Raw genomic sequence first — 25,190 nt, 5'->3', positions numbered from 1 at the left:
CCTGGTACCCCTTTCTGTGGTTCCAACCCAGCCCTGCTCAGCATTTCTTCTGTTCACTTCTCCATGTCCCCAAAAGGAACTGTGTCCTTACCCTGTAAAATCTATAAAATGGCTCAGTGAAGCCGAAGGCTTGAGGTCAAAACATTTGGGAATTTAGAAGTGCCAGGCAGAAGTCAGAGAGAAGACCTCATAGGGTGAAATACTGTGAATTGCTTCTCCTTCAGCTGAGGAAGGGAGAGTATAGTCAGGGCTTATGAAAGATGGAAAGTAGCAGCCAAGTAATGAGTCTGGAGCAGAAATAGATTCATTTCATTTCATCTGCAGGGCTACACTGCATCAGTATTTGGGTTTTGGTTTTTTCGTTGAAATCAATCCTGTGTAGTAGTGGTGGTAACAGGCGCTCTAACACCTGATGCATGGGCATCTCTTCTCCACCAAGTCTCTCTCTGTTTTGCCAGACAAATAAAATGTAGATAAAAACATGTTTCCCAAATTCATGCCAAGGCTATGCCAGGTTTTAGACAAAAGTCTAGTGCTGATTAAAAATATTGTGCCTATGTCCTCAGGCCTGCTGGGGCTCAGGGAGGTTTGGGAAGGCCATCATCCCTGAAAAGGCAAGGTCCTTTAGCTCTTTGCTTTTTGGCGGTAAGTACCAAAATACCCAGCTGTGACTGTGCTTCCATTAGCTCTGATAAGACTTGGGAAAAAGCACCATCCTATCAGCTCCAGTACATGTGGCTCACAAAAGATACAGTTGTACCTCTGAATGTCTAAGAGGGGAGTTTTAATGGATAGTAGGAGAATAAGGACATAGAGGATGTGCAGATTTGGCAGAAATAGAAATATCCTTTCTTAAATTTCAACAAAGAATAAGGATTTTAATGAATCCCATCCCCAAAAACATGGTTTAAGAAGTCATAAGCAGGCTTTGCCAGCACTAAACTTTAGCATCAGTAGTTTATCAGCACATTGTTTCCACACTTAACCAGATTTTAATTAAATGTGACTTCCTTTCTGCTTATTGGAAGAGCCTTCCCCTTTGGATTTGAGCATCACAAAAGCTTAAGGAATGCAAGAGAATTAGAAAGCAAATAGGAAGATCAATCACAGCAGACCCTTGCAATCCATGTCCATCTCTTTTTTGTAATATACTTCTTAGATTCGTATTGTCAGGAAGGATTAGCGTTATGAGCTCTAGGAATTCCTTTCATTGCCCCGTAAGGCGAGGTAGTGAAGTGTGTCTGCTTTTCTTGACAATAACACTCTGGATTTTCCCCCTCTCCCTTCTCTCTCTCCACCCGTATGCCCTCGTCTCTGTTGTCTCCTCTCCCACAGAGATTTGTGCAGCGGACTGCGGAGGACATGGCGTTTGTGTGGGAGGCACCTGCCGCTGCGAGGAGGGCTGGATGGGCACAGCATGTGATCAGCGAGCATGTCACCCACGCTGCAACGAGCACGGGACCTGCCGGGACGGCAAGTGTGAATGCAGCCCGGGCTGGAACGGAGAGCACTGCACCATTGGTAGGGAGAAAGAAAACCCAACTCCTTTTGAGAGAATTGTTGATGATCAGGGAGGAGAAAAGGCGCATGCTTAATTGAATATGTGTGATCTAGTGTAGCATGAGCACCTTTGTTCTTGGATTTCAAATTCTGACATCATACATTTTCATGTGGGAACAAGACAATATGTCCTTTCATTTGTTGGTGACATGGCTATATATATTTTTTATTATCAGATGTGAAGTACACCTATGTGGTGTTTGACAACCCTTTAAATGTCAGCTAGAAGCTTTTTTTGAAACAACCCATTTTACCTCTCTTGAGAGGTCTTTCTGTGGCCTCCAAGACTCCTCTGTACTATGGTGACAGCATTTTTAGAAACATGCATCTGATTTTAAATTTTCTTTCCTTTTATTTGCTACATTATTTGCACTGTCACTTTGCTTGCCAATATAAAAGAGGAAACTGCAGATAGATGATTTCTGGCTGGTATTTATCTCTGTCTTTCTTATCCCTTGTCTGTTCTGCTACCTTTCTAACCATTTCACTTCCCTCTCACTTTGCTTCTGTATTCCTCATGTACTGGCAATACTCATAAGCTCTCTCTGGCATGTCTCTTATTATGGATGTTATAATTAATAAGAAGCCAACAATATGCCTAAATCATGCAAAGAGCTTCAGTTCTCATATTAAGCAATTTGCAGCATCATTAATGAACTGCCTTGGCTTCACCTTTTCCTTCTCTCACTTAACTACTTAATGCATTTTCCCTTCTTCCTTCTTTCTGATTGTCAAGCATTTAGCCTCTTCAGTTCCCCTTCCGTAGTCATGCTATTAAATCAGTAGCCCTAAATTCTCCAGATACCTTTTGTTGTATATTAATAGAAAACTGAATTAGTGAATCCAGTTCTATTCCCAATGATGCCAGTGTGGACCTGAAAAAATTCAGTTGACTTTAAAAGAATCGTTCCGGAATGAAAATTCTCCTTCAGTCATTTTATTTTAATCAGCCTCTTTTAAAGACAAGGAAAATTTACCTCTATGTTACTTACATTATGTTATGATAACTAAAAATCACACTTCATCAAGACTAATGACTAGCAATACCTGGGCAAATATCAGCATAGCTATTGTGTGGATTAGCAGCTTAGTTACAGGAGACATCAATTCCCTTGCTTGAACACCAGGTGCATTTGCACACGCAAAGACAGGAAATGAAGCCTGATCTCAGTATTTTAATTTCAGCATTAGGATAATGGTACAAACCATATCTGTGGCTCAATTCTACTTATCATTTATTTATGCTAATGTCAGCCTATCACATTAAGGTCTCAACATGCATCCCCCTAATGAAAAATATCTTGCTTTTAAAACTTCCTCTGTCTCATTAGACATTGCATTCTGTTGTCTTGTTGATGTCCCTAGCAGCTTTCATATATTTTCCTGAGTAAAGGACTGAAAAACCCACGTTTCTTAAATGACTTTAAAATGAAAAGAGAGCAGTCATGTGTTAATTGAAATCCTGTTTCCATAGTATTATTTTACAGCCTTTTATTCAAGCAGTTTGATTTGGAAAGCAGCACAGATTCATGAGAGTAAAAAAAAAAAAAAAAAAAAAATTCAGCAAAAGGCCCCAAATCCAGGGAACAGTTTTATATGGAACTTATTTAGGCAGGAAAAAAAAAAAAAAAAAGCCTGATTCATCCCCTTCGTGCCATTTTATTAGTTCTGCTGTAAAACCAAAATGCCATTAGTTCAGTATATGATAATTCTCCACACAGCTGATATGCCTGGACTGTTTTCGAACAACAAGCTTTTATCTTTCATGGTAATTAAATTTATTTGTAGTATTCCTCACTCTAAGTATAAATGTTATCATGGGGAAGGCCAGCACTGCAATGCAGTCAGCATTGAGATTTTACTGGTGCACACTCTCATTTTATGTGCTGCTACCTTCCTGTTGCAGTCTGCCTTGGTTTAGGAATCATTCTTGGATACATAACATCCTGGAGCAAGTCTGTTTCTTTTCACTTTCCCCTCTCCTCATCTCCTTGCATGGTGATTTAAAAACAAATTTGTACGTAGTCTCCTGCCTCTGAAGCTGTAAACACTATTTCCTACAGAATATTTCCCTGATAAATGTGTAGAATGCAAAGGAGATTTGGCAAAGTTGTGAATACCCAGGAAAATTGAATGGTTTTAGCAGGAGTAATAAGCTAGTTATGTTGGCACAAATGAAAGGACGTTGGCTTGGAATTACATTAAGTACGTGGAAAGCATTCCCCTTGTCCTTGTGTAATTTCCCTGCATGGCAAATTGTTCTGTTGATAGTAATTCCGTACATGTCTGTGTCATGGCCCGGTTTGCTTTAGCACTGACAAGCATAAACCCCCATTGCTGAAGTGATGCTTGACCAGTATTGCCGTGTGTGCAGGTAACACGGTAGAAACGGACCGTACCAGTAGGGGACACTTCTTCCATTTCCTGTCGAGCATGTGTGAGAGTAAGACATCCTTTTGTTTTGTAGGTCATAGGAGGCTCTTCCTTATGGTGTTTAAGGTATTCTGATCCCAGTGGATTAATTTTGTTTGCTCCTACAAAGAGTTGTGTCACTAAATGTACTATCTTGATTGCTCACATTCAGAGATTTCATTAGAGTAACCCCAGTTAATTCCCAACTAGGAAATTGATGCCGAAGCTTGCATTCATCATCCCAATTCAGCAGACTTAGTGCAGGGGAGTAGAGCAGAAAATTGATTATCTAACTGCAGGAATCCTGAAACCCAGCAGAAGGGTTCAGTCATTTTCTGGAAGGAACAAAACACGCTGTGACAACAGCATCAGTGCCAGACTCCCGTGATGGGTTCTCCAGCATGTTCCTAATTCATCTCTAGTTACAGACTTTGCAGGAATTCAAGTTTCTTGTGTTCTGGCCCAAACTACATCCAGGAAGCACAGTGGGTTTTAGGAGCATTGAGTTTAAAGATGAAATAAACCCTCTTACTGTGAGCTCTGAAAGACCAAATTACAGCTCAGCTCTCTAGTAGGCTGCTCTAAGGGTTTGCTTCACAGAAAGCAGCACAGAAAATTTCCTGGGTTTAAGAGTCATAGAATCACAAAATTGTTTGGACCTTTAAGATCATCTAGTTCCAATCCCGCTGACATGGATAGGGAACCTTTTGCTTGACCAGATTGCTCCAAGCCCCATTCAATGTTATCTTGAAAACTTCCAGAGATGAGGCATCCACAGTTTCTCTGGGCAACGTGTGCCAGTGCCTCACCACCCTTAAAAGTAAAAAAATTTCTTCCAAATACCCAATCTAAACCTGTCCTCCTTCAGCTAAAGGCTGTTCTCTCCTGTCCTATGATTATAAGCCCTTGTGAAAACTCCCTCTCCAGCTTGTATGATTTATACAGGGGGCTTCCCTGCATGGTGGATTTGGGATATTCACTATCCTTGAACAGCCTGGACACAAGACCAAAGCCATCTCTGGAAGTTCAGTTGCTGCAGCTAAATACTCCAAAGTCTCTGGAGACCTGAGGGACCAGCAGCTAGCTCTCCAAACACTCCACAGCCTACCTAGCAGGATTTCAGAGCACCTCAGTGCCTAATCCCCACTGATCTCTGCAAAAGCCACATGTTTAACTCCTTTCGGAAATCTGGTCCTGGCATGCACAGGTGATGGATGCAATAACAATGCCCAGACAGACAGGCAGACAGCCTGTCCCACACCAGCTTCTGCTTATGGCGCCATCAGCCTGGGGTTTGTTTTACATAGCAAAACTCTGATTTTTGAGAAATCTACCCCTTTAAGTTTGCTTTTCATCAGTCTTCTTGCATAAATAATCACACATGTTCTGAATAGTTTAGGTTGTAATCAGTGCCTCGCCGTTTCTGCTGGAGCAGCTGGAATCCAGACAGGGCACATTACAGGTGGATCCTGGTCTCTTTTCCCCCAGCTTTCTAACACATCACTTGTGCCCTTTGAATCCATAAAGCAGCACAGTCCATGCATGGCCCAAGACAAAAATAAGCCTCCCAGAGTCTGGGTAAGGTTCTTGCCATCTCGTAGATGTGGTGCTTAGGGACAGAGTTTAGTGGTTGCACTTGATGATCTTAGAGGTCTTTTCCAGCTCTATGATTCTATGATTCTACCCACTGCCCAACAGTCAGTGCTCAAGTGCATCCACAGCAGAAGCTGAGCTGTGTTTTACCCTCTGGCACTCACTTCCCTGCCTGGTTGAGATGGGTACCTTTGGGCAAGAGAAGACCATGGTTATAGCAGTCAGTGGAAAATACGCACTTGCTGCTTTGTTCTGACATGATCTTGAACCAATCTGAAGGTAATCTGGCCTTAAATAGTTTGGCAGCATATTTGCCAGTAAATATTAAGCACAGATTAACTTCAAAGACAGTGTTTTCCCTGACCCTGCAGCATAAACTTCACATGCTGTCCCTGATTCAGCAATGGATGTTTACTTTCTCCTCTCCTTCACATTTGTGTGATCTCAGTTTAACTCCAATGATTTCCCTGAGGCTCTGTCCACTTCACCTCATAGGGGAGATAAAGGGAAAAAGAATATTTGAGAAATGAAGAAGGAGAGCATAGTGGGAAACAAGTCCTTCTCAAGGACCTGCCTGCAGCATCTCTCACTTCTCTTCTGTTCTTTCCCTCCCTCTCTGCAAGCCAAGAGAAGTACTTGTTATCATTCCCATTGTGTTTCAGACAAAGCAAACCAAGTCAAGTCAGCTCAGGCTGTAAAACAAGGGGGCTTTCACACTGAAAAATGGCCACAGGAGCTCCTCCCTAGCAGTTCTAAAGTGGCTTCCAGGAAGTAGGGCGGTGACATGGGGCTGAGTGTGGTGGTGCCTTTCAGTGCAGAGGACTCCTTAGAAAAGTAGCTTTTCTTCTAAACTCCTGCATAATTTCTCAGCATGTCCCGCATGCCCACAGGGTTTCCAAAGGAGTGTCTGTAGGGAGTAAGATGATATTTTAGTGGCAGAAGTATAGCCTGTATAGGTTTAGAAAAGAAAGATTCCTGCTGCTCCTGTAGGAAACCCCATTGTTTTTCAAATTACAATAAAACATTGATACATAACTGACACATGGTTGGCATTGACAACTAACTTCACTGCCATCAGCTGCACAGTGAGCTAAAAGGTTGGGCTGCTGGGGATGTCAAAATTCAGGACATACATACCTGGGCTTCAGCCACCATCCAAGCAGATGGTGATGCTGTGCTTCCTGCATCGCTCCCCCCACATCAACGTGATTAATTCACCTTTTTGCCAAGCCTCATAACTGCCCCGCACTAGGTGAGCTCTCCCAGCCCTCTCCACTTGGTTCCTGTACAGATCCATTACATTCACAGGATGGAAAAATAATTCCTGAAAGGGCCATGACCTCCCCGGAAGATAATCTGCCTGAACGAGCCTGAAACAAAAACTTCTTCAAAAAGTACCAGGACACAGCTGAGGCTGAGATTGCAGGGAGCAGGCAAGAGAACAAGGGAAATAATGTTTAAGTAGATATTGAAATAGAGAAATGCAAGACTCAGAGCATCTTTTGTTATTAAAGACCAGCGGGTGTTAGGACAGAGAGTGCCGCCTGCTGGCATGAACCAGGGCTCTCTGAGGCAGGATGTCTTTGCCACCAGCCTTCTGCTCGACACCAGAAAATCAGTAAGAAGGTGATTTTCCACATCAGTGTTCCATGGGAATTGGGTAAATGACTGCTCCCATGACGTCTATAACTTTCTTTTTTACTTTTTCTTTAGCCCTCCTTAAAATTAGTATATTAATACTTGCCTATCTCGTATATTTTCCAGGAGGTTAATTTAATATTTGTAAAGTAATTTGATCTAGGGCTAGAAAATGCTGCATAAATGCAGTATATTACCATTAAAAAGATCCAGGGAAAAGCCTGTACCAGTCCGGTAAGGTCACGGAACTGTGCTTTTTTGCGTGGAAAAATATAAGACAATCAGGTAAGGTGGAGGACTTTCAAATGTCTCTGCTTTCCTGATGAAATGCAATGCAGTCAGTAAAGTGGAGAGAGACTTGCAAATCATCAGAGCATTGCAATATCCTGATATACATATATACACATATACCTATATATATATATATATATATAAACACATAAATATATATATAGAACTTTCCTGTTTTTCTTCCTGATCTTAATGAGCAAAGATGACTGAATGCCTTAACACAGCTTTTTCAAGCCATTTGACTGAGGAGCACTGTGCTCCACTCTTCTTCCTTTTTTCTCTCCTCATAATCAAGGTTTTTCTTTTCATATCACAGCGAACTCTCCTTTGCCTTTCTAGCACCTGCACAGTCTCGTAGTAAGCCGCAATGCACTTATTCAATCCTACCTTAAATGTCCTGTCTTTTATCTCCCAAGCTCACTATCTGGATAAGGTAGTGAAAGGTATGCTCTTCCTTCCTTTTTTCCTATTGTCTTTGTGTTTCTTTTTAAAAAATGCACTGTGAACATGCTGTGTTGAGGTTGCATCTCTTCCTCATTGTCTCCAAAGTGGTCCCTAATGTCTGGAAGGGTGAACTTTCCAGTCATTTATGTAGGAAATACCTCTGTAAGTGCTGTGACCCTGTGTTAACATCGTATCAGTGTTCCTACCCATTCCCTTGTCCCTGCCCTCCCCTCCAAATCATCTCTCATCCTCACCCTTCCCACTCAGGTGAGGCAAGTCAGGAGAAAACAAGTGTCTGTGAATACAGCAGGAACCCTGTACAGTGATGTGTTTTAATTAAATGTCTGTGGTCCATTTTGTAACACAGGTGAGTGCACTTTCTATGTGGAGTCTTCATGTTTTTGATCCACAACTGCCAACTCTTACATGGGAGCTTTAAGTAATTATATATTGAGGGCTTTTTTCATAATACAGAAATGTTATGATCCCAAAATCTCTGGTTGCATAAATCTGCAAAATCTGTTTAAATTAGTGAATACTGCATTAATGTACACTGCAACAAAATCCAACCTTATGCTCCGGTTTGTAAGTGTAACACAAGTCTAGGACACAGGTCTTTCTTCAAAAAAGAAGAAAAGGAATTGAACTGTTCAAGAACAGTGATCACCTGCTGTTTTTTAAAAAAATCAGTTATTTGTTAATCAGAACAATGAGCTAAATTGCTTTAGGACTTTTTAATAGAAACAGACAGTTCAACAATGCACTTAGCTTTTGAAAAATATTGAAATAGCATGCATATGGTTAAATACAACAGTCTGACAATAAATATGATTGAGTTGGACTTAAATATTTTTCTACATGGCTGATTTGACACTAACAGCAACACAAGGTTTAGACAATGCTAGCTTCATATGTTTGCTGGTTAAGCAAACCAAAAAATCAGGTTGAACAAATCATTTTTTTTTCTGTAGTACTGTCCTTCTTTTCAGGTTTTGAGCAATCAAAAATAACAGCTGTGAGAGGCTGAGGCTGAAGAGCTGATATGCTCAAGTATTGACCCCAGGAGCAGTTAAAATTAAGTCCTTGCCATATAGGGCTTGTGTGGTGTGACAAGAAACATGGTTGCCCTACTGACTTCACTTCTCTAGGAGAATTTACAATGCAGTGTTTCTCTTTTTTTAAAGGCAGATTCAGGAACAACTGGAAATAGGCAAAATGTTTGAATAGACAAATACCAGTAATGAGGAAATGTCCATAGTTTAAATACTTCCATCTTCAGTGTAATGCAGCAACTCGTAGCTGTCCTTGGACCTCTCTTTATGGATCAGTTGTGTGTACAGTGGTAGTTAGTTTTCTCTCATTGCTTAGCACCAAAAAACTCCCGTGTTTGACTTTATTTAAATTGGGAGGAAAAAGTACATTCCCTTTCTTAGATCAGGGAAAGAGGGACACTTATTGTGCCCTTATGAAGTAAACATGGTGGCATCCTCAGAGGAAGATATGGGCCATCACTAGGGAGCTGATCAGAACCTGCTGTTAATGTTCCACATCTCAGTGTTTTGCATTTCAAAACCCCAGGACTCCTCCTTTTCATCTCGATGTGTGTTGGAGAAGGCTGCATCAAAAAGTAGCAGATAAGCATTGAGGGCATAGAAGAGATGAAAAATCAACCCGCAGAGCCTGGCAAGGAGCCTTCAGTACTGATTTGCCCATTCAGTGGCCCAGTTTTTTTAACTAAGTCTTTTGTAGATGTCATTTTTCCTCTAGGTAGCTTTTTGACTCACCTTTATGCCCAATAATAAAGACACATTATATTTAATGAGTCTTTCAGTAGGTAACAGGTTAAGTAACATACTAAGAATAAAAGATCGTCCCTTGCTATGCATGGCTGCTTTTGGAAAGATTAGCAATAGCTGAAACATTAAAAGTACATGGTTTTCTACTTGGCTAACTGCATGGTGTGCATTTTGCAAAACTAAATTACTCATGCCCTTTTGGCTTTCTTAATTATTAACATCTTTCTGGTTGAAATCCCTTCCCAGTAATCCTGTTGTCAAAGGGTGAGCCTGATTTACTGCTGAATCTTTCCTACAGCTTTACGATAAACCAGTCAGTCAGAGAAGATGTAGAATTGTTCCTAAATGGGAGGGCAACTTTTAATAGCAAATATCAGCATAATTAAACGAAAAAGCTCTAACTAGACTCAGAGTAGAGTCTTCTAAACTAGGGCCTAATTAACATTGGTAGTGCTTAAAATGAGAAGAGGTGCCTATTATTTTAATAATAATTAAAAGAGATGCTGATTTTAGAGAGAGTGTCTCCATCCAGAATATTACTGAATCTGATGGTACATCAGTTTAATTAATTTCTATTACTGAATATCAGTTCTTACTCTTCAAAAATAATCATTAACCACATTAACACTGTAGTGATGCATATATAAACAGCTAGTTTGAATTTTAAAGTTGCTGAGCAACATTAGAATTCAGGGGTGGCTGCAAGGGCTGCTCCTGAAGTGTGAGAGCAAGTAAGAACCCAAGGTCTGACTAAAGCCAGTTCCCTCATTTGTACAGTTACCAGTGTAGGAGCTCTGGTCAGTAACTTCTTAACCTTCCTATTAGAGGACACATCTGATTAAGGATTTCTGGATTCCAGTCACCACAGAATATCACAGTGGTAGTTTCAGAGTTGAGTTGGTTTTGGGACAAGCTTTCATAGTTTGCAGGGATGAGCTGATGCTTTGCTCCTCCCCTTTAGTCTTAGGCAAACTTCTGCAGGTCTCATAGCGTTTGTTGTTCTCTCAAGCTTCAGGCATTTGCATCTTCACGTGTTGCATTCAGCCATGTCCTACTTGTCCCAGCGCTCAGCTGCTCTCTGGGACTTCATAAGAACCTCCATCAGGGCTCTCATACTGACAGTGAAGGAAAGATAATAAATAGCCTTTTCTTCTAAGTCTTATTTCAAGTGGCAGTGAGGTTTGTCTTGAAGAAAAATACCAGTAAATGTTGCTTATAGTTGGACTAATTAGAGAAGGCTTTAACTGTACAGACCATTAAGAACAGATTATTTTACCAACAGTCTTAAAAATTGCAGGATGACTTCTGGTGACAGTCTCCTTTGACTCTAATGGTCTGTACTTCTCTGTTTCAAAATTAACCCACTTTTTATATTGCTTCCCTGGTCTGTTCTCTCACTTGCATGGCAGACTGAACATCTTTGTGAATGCCCTTCAGAATCTTTCATCAGCACTTACGTACATGTGTTTAAGTTTGAAACTCACGTAAAGGGTTTCCTCCCCCTTTTCCGAAAAAGCCCTATTCATGTATTTAATTCTCTTAGTCACCCAAGTACAGTTAACACCACAAACAGGAATAATGGATCTTTGGTGACTTCTAGCCAAGAGAAATCAGAGCTGCAAGATTATGGTGGTGTAAATCTCTGAGGATTAAGCCATCCTGCTGTGGTGACATTCAGAAGCAATTCGGAAACAAGATGATCTCTTTGCTTTATTCCCCAGCATGGGGGAAAGGAGAGGATAAAGTTTATTTTGTATCATCTTTTCATCAAGTGCTTTGAAGTGCACTGTTTTTGGAATGAGGAAGATTGTACCATCCTATCTGTGTAGTGTAAGTGATGGTAAAGTCTCTGTGCACTGAACCACTTCAGAAATAGTACTTACAGGTCTGTTCTCCTGGATATATTGGCTTGTGCATCTCTGTTGTCTTCTAACTTTCTGAAAACCCAAGTCCTCTAACAACTGCTGTATTTTTTTTTCCCTATTAATGGTTTGCGTTCTCTATTCATCTTTAAAATGTCTGCTCTCCTCCCAAACTATGATACTAGGGTTTCAGTTTAATCCTCACAGCATTGAAATTTTAATGAACTATGTAATCTGGAAAATCTCTATGTTCCTATACCTGTGAAGAGCCATTTCTGTCATCAGGAAACAGTTCTTTCTGGTTCCTTGGAAGAGCTTTATCTACTAAGAACCAGAGATTACATTCTCCTTAGTGGGAAGGGACAAACTTACTTTCTAGACCTAAAGAGTGCCAAGACAGTGGAGTATAAAATTGCAGGAGGAGTTACCCTACTTTAGGTATCTACAGATGCTTATCTCTCATCAGGGCACCCTGGATTCCTGTAGTATTCAAGAAGAAGAATAGATATTCTTATGAGATACTTGCTCTCGTCTCTCCTCTCCTCTCCTGACCGATGCTTTTCCTCTGCTTGTCCTCTTTCTGAAATGCTTGGCTTACTTTCTCTGGGTGCAGATCAAAAAGATTTCAGAGTAAATCCTGAAAGTCCATTCAAATACTCTCAAGCATGTTTCATATAGACAATGACTTGCACACAAAATTTACATAGGATTGAAAGGGGTCTCCTCAGTTAGAGTCTAGTCTTTTGCTGGCAAGGACACATTGTGTAAAACTTTATATAAATTTACCAAGCTCTATGGAAAAGTAACTGAGAATCTTCTCCTTAACACTCCCACAGGGAGTCTGCTCCAGAACTTCATTCCTTTGATCCTTGCAAATGATTTTTTTTCCTAATTTCCAGCCAGAATTTATTCATACTTGGTTTATGTCCATTTGTTCTTGTGCCAGCAATACTCTCTTTACCTTAAATAGCTTTTAAGAAGTTTTCCCTTCTCAATGTTAATGTTTCATTAACTTTTGGGAAAAAAATCTTAGTCTTTTCAGCCACTATTGTCCAAGGAGAGACAAATCAAGCTCTTCCCATTTCCTCAGATGCCAAAGGTGCTTTGCTTCCTCCAATCTATAGCATCTGTTTTCTGCCACTCCAAATTCCCTTTTTCCTAAGCATGGGAGAGTAGAGCACATGCAGTTCTTTATGAGGTCTTTGTTTTATAGGTAGATTAGTTTTCCCTTACATTTCCCGGGCACTTCTCAATGAGCCAAGATCATAGTGTCTTCAACTTTATCCAACTCTTTCTGGTTCTCACTTCACTCCTGTCCAGGTCAACACTACAGCCCCTTTGTTCTGCCCGGTCTCTGCAACTGTAAGAGAGAAGAGAACTTTTTGGTAAAGGTTTTAGAGAGTCTGAGGAGTAAAAACAAGAGGTGTGCTCAGTGGTGATGCACCAGCCAAGCTCCAATGGAGCCACCCAGTATACACATAAAGCGAGACTTCTTCAGAGGCTTTTCATCTAGACAAACCAAAGCAATGGTACAGGTTGCCCAGGGAAGCTGTGGATATCCCAGCACTTGAAGAGCCGGATTGGATGGGACTTCAAGCTTCCTGGTCTAGTGGAAGGTGTTCCTGGCCATGGCAGGGAGATTGGAATTCCATGGCCATTTAGGCCCGTTCCAACCCAAACTGTTCCACAATCTGTGATTTTTAGAGAGGGGAAAAACTCCTATCTCTGCTGTCAGGATGGTCTCATCCAAATTAGATATATCTACTCCAAAATGGGATTACCCACCTAGCCAAGTAATTTTAGGAGGTTATTTAATACTGTTCCTCCTCTTTCATTCTCAAAATAGCCAAATGCTTTCAGCTTGTACTGAAAGTAAGTAAAGGGATCAAACATATAAATTAGCTGTAGCATGGAAAAAATCTGATTTAATGGTTAAATGTTTGGCCCTGTTGTAAGTAACTAAAGGGAGGATGTTAAAATTAAGAATTTCAAGTAGCCTTGCTTATAAATAGCTCTTCTGTAGTATATAAATACTAATATAGTGTGTAAATACCAAAATACACAACAGCATGTTGACACATACAAACACATTTGCTGCATCCCAGAATACGCATTTAAAAGACTGAAATGCAACAAATTTGTTTGTAAAGGAGAAATATATTTAAGATCCTTCTAAAGGACTTTTCCTTACCACCTTTGTTCCTTTTTTCCATTTGGCTCGTGTAAATCAGTCACTTGTTAAAAAATGTTTGTTTTTTTCTGTTCCCTGAGAAAGGTTCTCTGAACTTAAAAATCTCGCTGTGAAACAGTTTTTTTTTGTTTGAAAGGCATTTCTAAGCCGCATTTCCCCAGTGCAGGATGCACTATGGCATGGGATACTGCAGATTGGATCCCAGCTCTGCCTTGGGGAGACCCTCACACATCATATGGTCAAACAGGTGTGGAGACAATGCACACCTCTTCACTGTCCTTTAGCACAGAGTAGGTCTGTGTTGTTCACACACGTTCACAAACCTGTCTTGCAAAGCTGAGGACCTTAAAAAACTCAGACTATGTGGCAGGATAGCACTACACACATATAAATAGAGAAAGCATTAAAACAGGGCTTAGGAAGACTGAATTGTTTCCCTGGTGTAATCAGTCCTGCTGAGTGACCTTCACAGTCACTTCAGTCCCTTGTACTTCAGTTTCCTAAGCTGTTAAGTGTCTCTTACATTTCTGACAGCTTGGTGGTAAAGATTTTTGAGCTCGGCAGGTAAAAAGCCCCCAGAGGGGTTTAAGCTAAGCAGCCTCCCTCACACCACTGCTTACTGTGGAAATTGCTGTTTCCTTGAAGGGGTGGGGGGGAAGTACAAAAATCTCAGCAGGAGGTCATGAGATGAGAAAACCAAACCCTAGTGAGCAGACGGGGAGGTTGGTGTTCATCCTCCCTAACTAAATTTTATCACCTATAAAATGCCTGCCTCTGTACAGTGACTCTCTCTAATCACTGGGGCGAAATGGATGTTTCCAGACCATGCTTTAGCTCATCACCATGAGCATCAAACCCCCATGAGGAGACTTCTGCCCTGGGACAGTCTGTTTCTCTGCTGACTACAGAGAGTTGAAGGTATCTCAGTTTTAAATTAATTTGAACCAGATGAGATGAATCTCTCCCAAAATTACTACAGGAAAGAAACTGGATGTCTTCAAAATATTTTCTACCTTTCCCTTTCCAGCTAGTTTTGTATGCTTACCAGTCTGAGATCTCAGTATTATTGAAAGCCATCGGCTTTATTCTGCTGGGTGTTGTGAACTTTAATCCCAAATGCAACTTAGGTAACCCTAAGTACTAGTCTCCACATACCAAATGTTTTGAGAGGCTTGGAGGGCAATGTGCTGCCTTGAGTTTGCAACCAATGAAACAGGAATATCTCAGTGCCCCCCTGAAACTCACCATTTCCTCAGTGCAGTGAGTGTGGTTGTGCTGTGAGGACCTCCTGGGAGAGCCAGAAGCAGCTGCCCATTGAGTAGTCACCACCATCCTGACACCAAAGCGGGTTCATTCCAGGTGGGAAGACACCAAGTGGGAGCAGAGAAATCAACTGAAGGCAAAGGGAAAGAGCTGTTTAATGAGGCCCTTTCCAGGCTGTGTTGCTTTGTGTTTTGAGTGTGTTTGAATGTGTGGCTGTTTGCCTTGCAGAGGGATGCCCTGGCTTGTGCAATGGCAATGGCAGATGCACTCTGGACATGAACGGCTGGCACTGCGTCTGCCAGCTGGGCTGGAGAGGAGCAGGCTGTGACACTTCCATGGAGACGGCATGCGGTGATGGGAAAGACAACGATGGAGGTAGGACACGAGCACATGTGATATGTCAGGCTTCACAGAGCCTATAAACCTCTCACAGTGAACAGTCATCTGGGCTTGATTCTGCAGGGCAGATTGTTTTTTGACAGCTGGTAGAGAGCAGACAGCAAAATCTGCCAGGCTGACTCAGCCAGAGTGGAATGGAATTCAAATTAAATGGGTTTGGATCTGGGGTGCCAGGGCTGAAGAGGGACATTTGTTTGTCTTCAAATCAAGTCCGTAGGGCAGAGAGCAGGTGGAGGCTGTGCACCTGTCCAGTCCCTCCACTCCAGCCAAGTAGCTCAGCAGTGACATGATGGGACCACCTCAGACAGTGAACATCCCTGACTGTTCAAACTTTGCCCTCGCTGCCTGAGGCTTTCATCAAAGCTCTGCAGTTGGTCACTACTGACTTTGGATGGATATTTCTCATAAACTTAGAGACTTGGGTGACTGATCCCCGTGCCCACAAGCCATCCAATCCCTCTCAAACCATGTTTTATTGATTACTGTTCCATATGTAATGATGTCAGGCATGTGAATAACAGCTCTGTGTAATGCAAACTTAATATTCAGAGTTATCTCATTACAAAGGAAACTGTGGTGCAGTGTGAAGGTTTGAATTAGAGAGCAGGAGATGAGATATTAAATTTAAGGCATAAGGGAGACTGCATAATTTGTTTTGTTGTCACTCAGCAAAAGGCTTTGTAAACCACAAGTCTGGGCCAGAACCCAGACTGTGAAGTGGAGACTGTGTTTTGCAAGCCTCTGTTTTATCATATTCACAAGAACAGTACAGTTAAAAAAAAAATAGTAGCCAAGCCAAGTCTGTGATTATCTACTTCACAACAACTGTGATTCTGATTGAATATTTAAAATACTTCTGCACATCTGGCACGGCAAATGGACCAAATTAGCTCTTTAGAAAAGATGGAAAAATTGGAGTACCATACAAAGAGTACACACTATAAAGCAAAGATGGCTTTTTACCTCATATGGAACTGAATATCACTGTACTTGTCTTTTCTATTTTCAGCTGACACAGGGCAGCAATAAAGGTCATCACATCAGATGTGTAAAAGTATGGTAAATAGACCAAAGGTTAGTCCCAGTTTCCATGGAAAAAAATAACCAGCAAAAGCTGTGTGAAGTTTTTAGTAAGAGAGAGACAGAAGGAGTAATCCAGCCTAACATACCATGTAAATCACAACTGTATGATATCACAAAGAGCAGGAAAAGACCCTGAGCATCTCTTTGTATTTCCTGAATCAAGGGTTAACCTTTTTACCTGGGTTACCCTCACCTTGAAATGAGCTGCCTTGCAAGCCTGCAGGACAGCAGATGTACACAGGAGAGACAAAAGGCATTGACAGGTTTACAAGTTAGTGCACATCAACTACTAACTGGCATTTGGTGAATCTGTGTGGAGCAGTGGCGTGCATAGTAAGAACAGAGCAACTGATAGGTTCTAACTTACTTGTACCAGCGTGTTCATGTGTCAGAGCCCACAAATGGGTGTTGACTTTACTCTTGGTACACTCAAAAAAAAGAAAATGTACATGGTGTGCATTTCAGATTACAGATTATCAGTCATATACTGTGCCTTTGATTTGGCTGTGTTACTGCTAAGGGCTCTCTTCAATGAGCACTGTGCCTTCTCCACCTTTTGGAATTCTGTCACATACACTGGAGTGATGCATGCTCAGGGCTGAAGAAAGGTGGTTGATTTTGGTTCACTGGAAGGGATCCAAACATGGAATTTGCTCATGAATGTTGGCAATGGAGGTAGAAGTCCTTCCATGAAGTTTTAGAAGTCAAACAACTGACCTAGTCAAAATGGATATCACGAGTGGTGAGAAAGAGGTTATTGGGGCTGCTCACAGTACCGGGGCGTTCATTCTGCTTAAGCTCATACCTGGTTCCTACACTGTGGTGTCAAGTGTCTGCTAATCAAAATCTCTGCAGCCGGAAATTCCTCAGGATAATGAGAGCTGAAGTCAGAAATGTTTTCATCAGCTCCCAGCCTAATCATACCCTGAGGGAGACGGGTGCTAAATTACAGGGTGTGTTCGGCTCTTAAATTTGGAGGCTGTTCAGATAAACAATAACAAACTGAGCAGGAGTCACTCAGGAAGAAACTTGGTGAAATGTAGTCTTTGTTAAGGCTAGTAAAAAGTTGTTTCTGAGTGCAGTTCCCTCTCCACAAAGTGTCATTTATCAAAGCTAGCACTTAGGTTTCACACCCAGGTCCACTTTGTTTACACTTTTAAAAACCAAGCCCATCAACTTGAAAGAAAATGTAGTGAGTAACTGAGAACAGATGATCATCCAGTATCAGTTCAGGAAAAACAGTGCAATGACAGAGCTGTAACAATCTGGGAAGGCCAAAATTTTGTACATTTGACCTAAGAGGCAACCTGTATTGCAACAAACAGGAGGTGTTTCTTTGAAACAAGATGAGAAAAGTGGTTCTTGCCTCACTTCAGCAGAAAATAACCTCTAATTCATGACTGCAAACACTCACTATCTAAGAGTAGGTGTGACAGGTAATGCCTATATGTCTCACCCCACACTGAGTGTTCTGTCACGTACTTGAAGAATAAGTTTGAAAGTTTGAAAAATCAAGGAAATTATCTTCTGTGGCAAATCCTAAAAGTGGAGTTAATGGCATTTGATAATACCTTGAGAAGAGGCTGGTATTCCATAGGCTTAATATGGGCTCTGTTGCATTGGTAGACTCCTCTGCTAGGAACATAGCGTACGGGAAAAACTGAAGGGAAGAGAGGATACTCTTAACTAATCTCATGAATATGCTGTTGAACAGCAAAGCTGTGTTGTTCTGGAGAAATCATCTAACTTTGAGAGCCAGAGTTGTCCAGTTCTCCATTTCAATGAGTTTGCATGAAGAGAAGATCACACTGAGGTGAAATCATGAGAGGACTACAGATGTTAAATGAAATTGCTCGTTTGGTCTAAAAGTTCAATGCAGTTCCTTTATTTAAGGGTCATTGTTGTAGTTTGGGGCTTCTCCAGAGTAGCCAAGTCTTCCAGGTAGGGTAAAGCTTGCTGGTTTTCCAGGAACTGGAGCCGACCCATCCTTCATTTTCTGCTTTAAACAATTCCAGTTCCTGTGCAGCTGGCTGCTGAACTCTGTCAAACTTGAATCTACCTTAGTTGTGGAAGGCAAGAGACAATATTTTTCTCACATGAAAAATATGTCTGAAATGACAGTGTTCACAATATTATCTAAATCTTCATGTTCATTAGCAGTTTCCGTTCGGTTGTCTGCTGTTCTTTACTGCCTCTTCCCAACTGAAATACTTCCAAAGGTGAGTGTTAGTGGTTAAGGGATTAGATAGGTAGATAGATGGCTAGGTAGATAAATACCCTTCCCAGTCAAATAAGGGTGGCTTGTCATAACATATATTGCACACCATTACATAAAAGTATAGAAAATTCATTTTTCTTAGCTGTCATCTGGTCAACAGTTTTCCTTTGAGACTGAGAAAAATAAACCATCCTGGTTTCTTTTTCTGCAAGAATTGTATTAGCGAAGCTCCTTCCCCTCAGTTTATGTCTCATTTAGCCTAGGACAAACAGAGAGTTCCAATGTACCCATGGCCCCATTTTGCCTTTGCAAGTTCAGTCTGTGTTCCACCAGATGCTTCCCAAAAGCTAGCAGGCAGAGCCATTTGTATGCTTTCCTTGACTTATCCTCCTGGACCAGAACAACTCAAAGTTGCCTTAATCTCCCAACCCTGGAGTGGTGAGCAGGTCACTTCAGGGACAGTGTAATTCGGGAATGGTTTCTCTGAGGCAAATCATTGCTGTTTGTTTAACTGTACCACAGCCCACTGGCAGCTCCACAGTGCCTTGCCCCATTCAAGGATCAGGTAGTGCTTGTGGTAAGGTGGAGACTTACATAATGCTTTGGAACAACAGCGTTTCAAATCTTTGGCAAGAGAAACTTTGGCACAGCACTCTGGCCTTCTTAACACCCATGTGTTCACCATCTGTCCACCACATGCCAAATAGTGTTAGAGAGCCGGCAGAAGTCTGCACTGATCTTTGCAGTGCATAGGGGTTACACCTGAAGTTAGTCACAAGGTTTTAAAGGGAACAGTAAAGAATCCAGGAGAGCCCCAGAACGCAAACCTTTGTCTTTGCAAATGGTTGAGCTGCAGACAAAGTAGAGGGGTGCTTTCAGATACTTCCTTTTTTCTTTTTGCCCTCATGCCCTGGGCTTTAATAGATGAGAAGATTCTGTCTCGTGGGCATGCTGTGTGAGTTGTCTGCTTCCTCAAAGTGATAGAAAAATTACACAATAATGTGCTGGCTACATTTGTGGAGGGAAATATTGAGATCTGAATGCACCTGGGAAAACAGCCATCATAAATTATCATTTATCATCACAGATAGATCCAGTCAAAAAACAGGGTCATCTTGGAGGAACCACAAAGCACTGCTAAAAGGATTAGAAAGTCTGCTGTACTTAAAAGATTGGGTAGCTGGTATAATTTGTTAGAAATCACCCAGCTTCTCTTCCTCTGTTTCATGGTGACTGTTAATTGACTCGTCCTCAGATAAAGTGACCAGTTCACATTTTCAGATTTCAGCTCTTTGCTGATTTTGTGTTGGGTGGTAACACATGGGTGTCTCCTGTGGCTGGTTGTTGGCAGCAAGGCTGGCAGGAGGGCAGTGTTAACCCAGGGCATTCCGGCATCCTGGAGCATGTGTTGATCATGCCATTGGAGAGGATTATGTGTTGTGAACTGGGGGATCTAGCAGTGTCTTGTCTTGACATCTTGGGAGAGCTCCTGGTACTTTGGAGGAGTCCTTAATGAAATGCCTTTGATTAATAGATTCAGAAAGAAGCTATGAAAATGCTCTCTGTGTTGAAGGCAACCTACCATTGTCTGCTGAAATGAGAGAGCTAAGTTATGGGAAGGAGGCACTGCTGGTACACAAAATGTAACAGAAGGTGACGTGAACCAGCTTCAGAAAAAAACAGATTGGACACTTATATCACAAAGCATTTCTGCCCTTCAAAAGATGCTTAAACAGAGTTTGAGCACCAGTGTTTAAAGCAGAAATTCAGGAAAGCTCTACCAGACCTACTTTTGCATCTAAGGGAAACTGTTGCAACTTCTGTGAGACAGAAAGTCCCCTTAGAATCCTAAGGTTTTTACTGACTATGCTTAACATTGCATAGACTGCATGGCCACTTTCCTCTTGACCAGGATTTGAGAAACATGCCAATATCTGAGTTATCCAAGACCACTTTCCAAGCTGTTTTCAGATTATTGCTTAAATTGGCTTGGATTCAGTCAGAATATGTTAGGGTGAACTTTTCAACAGTAGCTTAACACTTGCAGCACTTGCCAGGAAAATGAGAGACCTTGGTGACAAGGATCTCTCAGCTGCTGTGGGTGTGAAACCACTGTTCCCACCAAAAACATTTATAAGTTCTGGGTTGCTTTTGCTCAGAGGAATCACTTTTAAGATATGCTTTGGCTCCTGAAGGAGGCAGTTTCAGGTACACTATTGCATGACAGTCGATCAGGTTAATCAGCTTGTACTTACTGCCCTGTCCAAATGCTAGTCACAGAATCATAGAATATCGAATCCCAGCTCCTGGCCCTGCACAGAACAAACTCAACTCTGTCAGGTTTGGTGCTGTGACCACTTCCCTGGGGAGCCTGTTCCAGTACCCAGCTACCTTCTGGGTGAAGAACCCTTTCCTAATAGGCATCCTAAACTTTCCCTGACACAGCTTCATGCCATTCACTCAGTCCTGTCACTGGTCACCACAGAGAGGATATCAGTGCCTGCCCCTCCTCTTCCCTTTGAGAGGAAACTTCAAACCATGATGAGGTCTTGCCTCAGTCCCCTCCAGGCTGAACAAGCCAAGTGACCTCAGCCACATCTCATACAGCTTCCCATCCAGAGCCCGCCTTTGTACATTCTGTAATGGCTTAATACCTTTCTTATATTGTGGAGCCCAAAGCTGCACACAGGCCTTGAGGTGAGGCCGTCCCAGTGCAGAGCAGAGCAGGACAATCCCCTCCCTCACCCAGCTGATGATGCTGTGCCTGATGCACCCCAGGACACAGTCTCCCCTAAGCTAGAAAAGGCCCTCATATGCCTTGCTCAGCTTCATGCAATTCCTTCAAATCCTAGGTTGCTTAGTTTATATGCTGCTTTGCTGGCTGTTAAAAATCTGCTTGGAGAAAGGAAGAAACCCATGAAACCAGCTGCATCAACTGTATTCTCTAGAGCAGTGATGAGCTGCGGGATGCTGTGAACTTGTAGATTCTAAACACATTATTACAGCTCTGGTTTATGCCAGACAGTGGTGATTATCATGTGTTTTCTGTCATTTCCTCCTTCCACTTCCTTTCTTTTTCTATTCAGATGTTTTTGTAAAGAATGTAGCTCTGGATTAGGATGAACATTTTGCAGAGTGTTTCTGTAGTGACTACCCCCACAGAGGTTCTGCACAAGAGCCCAAGGAGTCCTGTAATTCAAACACTTGACTGCTATTACATATGACTGTGTTATTTCAAATTTGCAAACAAGTGCTGAACACTTAGAGAAAGATGTGAGGGCAATTCCTTTCCCAGGCAGCCAGCAGTCTAATTTAGCCCAGATACAAGCAGTGAGAAGCTTATTCAGGTGAAATCAAAACAGAGCAGGTGGGATAGAAGGAGCGAAGAGAATATGAATAGCTAACGTGGACACAGGGAGTTAACAGTCATATTGCCATTGTTCCTTACAGTTGTGTTTTGTTTTCCTTTGTCTTCTTAAAGGGGAACCAAAAGCTGCAACTCTTGTTGAATAAGTAAAATTTATCTTTGCAAAGCACTGGAGTAAAATCCATTTATTCCCCAAATCCAATTCAGGTAAATGGAGTGTCAATCCTCAGCTCAGGAATTGGATCAGAACATCATTATTCCTGTAAAACCTTTATCAGCACAAACGTCCACGTGAACAATAACTTGTTTGAGCAAGTACTGAGCCATTCCTTTAGAGCCTTCCTCTAAACCAGTTTAGATTAGAACTGAAAGAGTAAAACCTGATTTGCTCAAGGGTAAGACTAAGACTTCGTTATCTTTACCTTTGAGCATTTACATTTAAAACCCTTCCCACCAAACTCTCCCGATAATTCATCCAAAAGCATCACAGGACAAGACAGTGTCCCCACAAAAAGTGATAATGTTGCCTGATGAATGGCACAGAAAAGGAACTCAAAGATAAGAACTGGATGAGGTAAGAGACACGATTATTTGTATAATCAGTGCATTTTATTCTTTTGTTGGCAGTGGAAATTCTCCCATGGGAGACAATGGGGTTTTATTGTTGTTTTTACTTGCTAGTTTTGCTTTGCCTAATACAGTTTCTCAGAGAGGCTCATCCCATTGCAGTCAGTGACAAAAAGTGTCATGGTCTTTAGCAGGAGCAGTCCTTGAGTTTGTCATGTGTGCTGTCCCAGATTCACCCTAATCAGGCTCCTTAAGCTCACCTCCCTCTGCCTGCCTGTCTGCCTGGGGCTCCCAGAGTGCGTCACAGTTCACAGAATGCTCTCTGTGTACAAACAGGTCCATCCCTACCCATGGCCTGCCTGTTCCAGCCTGACACTCGACATGCAGCACCTGTCAGTCTGCTTAAACAGATAATAACACCTCTGGCTGCAGGTTATTTGCATTCTGTTGGTGATGTTAGCATGAATGATTTTTGTTGCAGCATCCATAACTCTGTAGAAATGCTCAATTATTCAGTCTCAGCCAGTTAAGACACTGCCCATTAAATCAGCCAACACAATTGTAGGGCCGTGAAAAGTCACAGCTAATTTTAAATTTTATTAGCTCTCAAGACCAGCTCTTAGCTGATCTTGTTTACTGCAGAAGCAGTGTCTCAAAATCAGGCCTTTGCTTCTGTACAAAGCTCTAATCCTTGACACCTTTTGGGTGCTGCATGGCAGTGAGTGAGGAACTTGGAAGCTGACTGCACGGGACACGAAGGAGAAATGAGACTGCTGTGGGATTTGTGAGCACTTTGCAGCCAGCAAGCGCAGCAGCTACTCAAGGAGAGCAGGGACAGCAAGTAGCTCCATTACTGCTGAAGAGTAATTATTTTGCAGGAATTTTAAAATATCCGGTTGGTTTGGGTGGATTTTTTTTTTTTGCATTCATCATACAGACAAACGTCATAAAGGATGTGATTTTCAGAAAGTGATGGGTCATGAGCAGTGTTTGAAAGCCAAGTAATTTTAGCTCCTCTTAAATTTGGTATCCAGGTGACTATTTGTGGAAGGCAGTGTTGATAAGGAGTATCTTGTGAAATTCTTGAGTGAGGTCAGCATTTCCATCTGTTGTCATTATTTAGTGTTGCTGTCTTGATAGTCAAAGTGAGTGTTTAAAGTCAGTTAAAATCAGTTGTTCTCCAGCTGGCATTATGCAAATGTTACACTCGTTAGGCCGAAGTCCTGCTCCAGGAAGACACAGATACCTTTGGTGTTCAGCCCTTTCCATGAAACAATGCTCCCATGGAGAAAAAGCTGAGCATGCATTGCAGATACAAAACTTTAACGAGAATTGTGGTTATTTCATTGGCTTGTGCTGACACTTCAGAGCCCTTTGAGACTGGAACAGATGTTTTGTGAACAGAAAATAAAAAGACAGTCTCTGCTCCCAGGGAGTTTACAGTGTAAAGTAGTAGTTTGAAGAGCTCATTAATGGGATTGGTGGATTTGCAGTCTTTAAGGGAGTCAGAGCTTCATTCTAAAAAAAAATTGCAACTCCACCCACAAGATGCAAGCTAGATAAGTCATCCCAAAATAAAACTCACTGTATAGTGATATAAAGAGTGAAGATTACCTGATAAAAATGGTCTTGGTCCCCTAAAATACAATGTGGGCTGAATAAATTGGAGCTGCTTTATCCTCAATGGCAGAAAAGAAAGGATTTCTGCTGAGCCCAATTCATTTTCCTTCATGTCCCTCTCTGAAGGGAATGAGCCAGGGCTCACAAGATGACCTGAAAAGGTGCCATCCACTCTGCTTTATTCTCTGATTACTTGAATCTTAGTGAAAGATGCAAACCACTGAACACATTATTTACCAGATGTGACAGTGTCTTGCCAGTGGCTCCCTTTTCACAACAACAGTGGTTTGATTCACCCCATGGAAACTCTAAGATTGCAAAAAGGTATTTATTTCAGGCTTCATGCAAAAGAAGTGGGACAAAAGAGTTTGGGTTTGGTTTTAGCAGGACTGTCAAAGGATATATATGTGTATATAGAATGCATAAACAGTCTCAAAGATGTAAAAATTCCTGTTGCTTGGAAATCAGAAGGAACACAAGAGATGTCTTAAAATCTGGCTTAGTGACGCATCTCTGAATTAATTTGTTAATTGGAAGGCATCCATGATTGAAGATGTTTCTGTAGGGATCCCTTGGAATTGGTTGTTGTATCCAGCCCTACTCAGCATTTTCATTATTGTCTTAGAATGTAGTTTACTTCTCTCTTGGTAAAATTTTTAGGTCACCTAAAGCTCAGTATGGTGGTAAATAATGTACCCAGATCATTTTGACACAGAGTGATCTGACTCACATCACTGCAAGGTCACAAACAAAATATATCATAATGCAGCAAAATGCAAAACAGCCCTGGAACAAATAAAGGATGTTATACTGGAGTGTTGAGAGATTCTTGAGAAGCAATGACTCAGAACAGGATTTTGAGGTCACTGGAGGTAATTTTCTCAAC

At 41.6% G+C, this 25,190-nt stretch overlaps 1 protein-coding gene across 20 annotated transcripts in view; it reads left to right on the top strand.

Moving 5' to 3' along the window:
• Positions 1-25,190, top strand: part of TENM4 (teneurin transmembrane protein 4) — a 1,564,491-nt gene that overhangs the window by 1,436,792 nt on the left and 102,509 nt on the right. For 15 of the 20 annotated variants that reach the window (XM_074535017.1, XM_074535019.1, XM_074535018.1 and 12 more), the window contains 3 exons: positions 1,336-1,521; positions 7,911-7,937; positions 15,279-15,425. In XM_074535017.1, coding sequence (XP_074391118.1) covers positions 1,336-1,521; positions 7,911-7,937; positions 15,279-15,425 — 360 coding nt within the window. The remainder of the gene's footprint in view (positions 1-1,335; positions 1,522-7,910; positions 7,938-15,278; positions 15,426-25,190) is intronic. The other 5 variants (XM_074535026.1, XM_074535024.1, XM_074535023.1 and 2 more) reach the window with 1 other exon arrangement.

Source organism: Zonotrichia albicollis, chromosome 2, assembly GCF_047830755.1.
Source record: "Zonotrichia albicollis isolate bZonAlb1 chromosome 2, bZonAlb1.hap1, whole genome shotgun sequence".
NCBI lineage: Eukaryota > Metazoa > Chordata > Aves > Passeriformes > Passerellidae > Zonotrichia > Zonotrichia albicollis.
The sequence above is the reverse complement of the archived record's forward strand: the minus strand, read 5'-3'. Positions and strand labels throughout refer to the sequence as shown.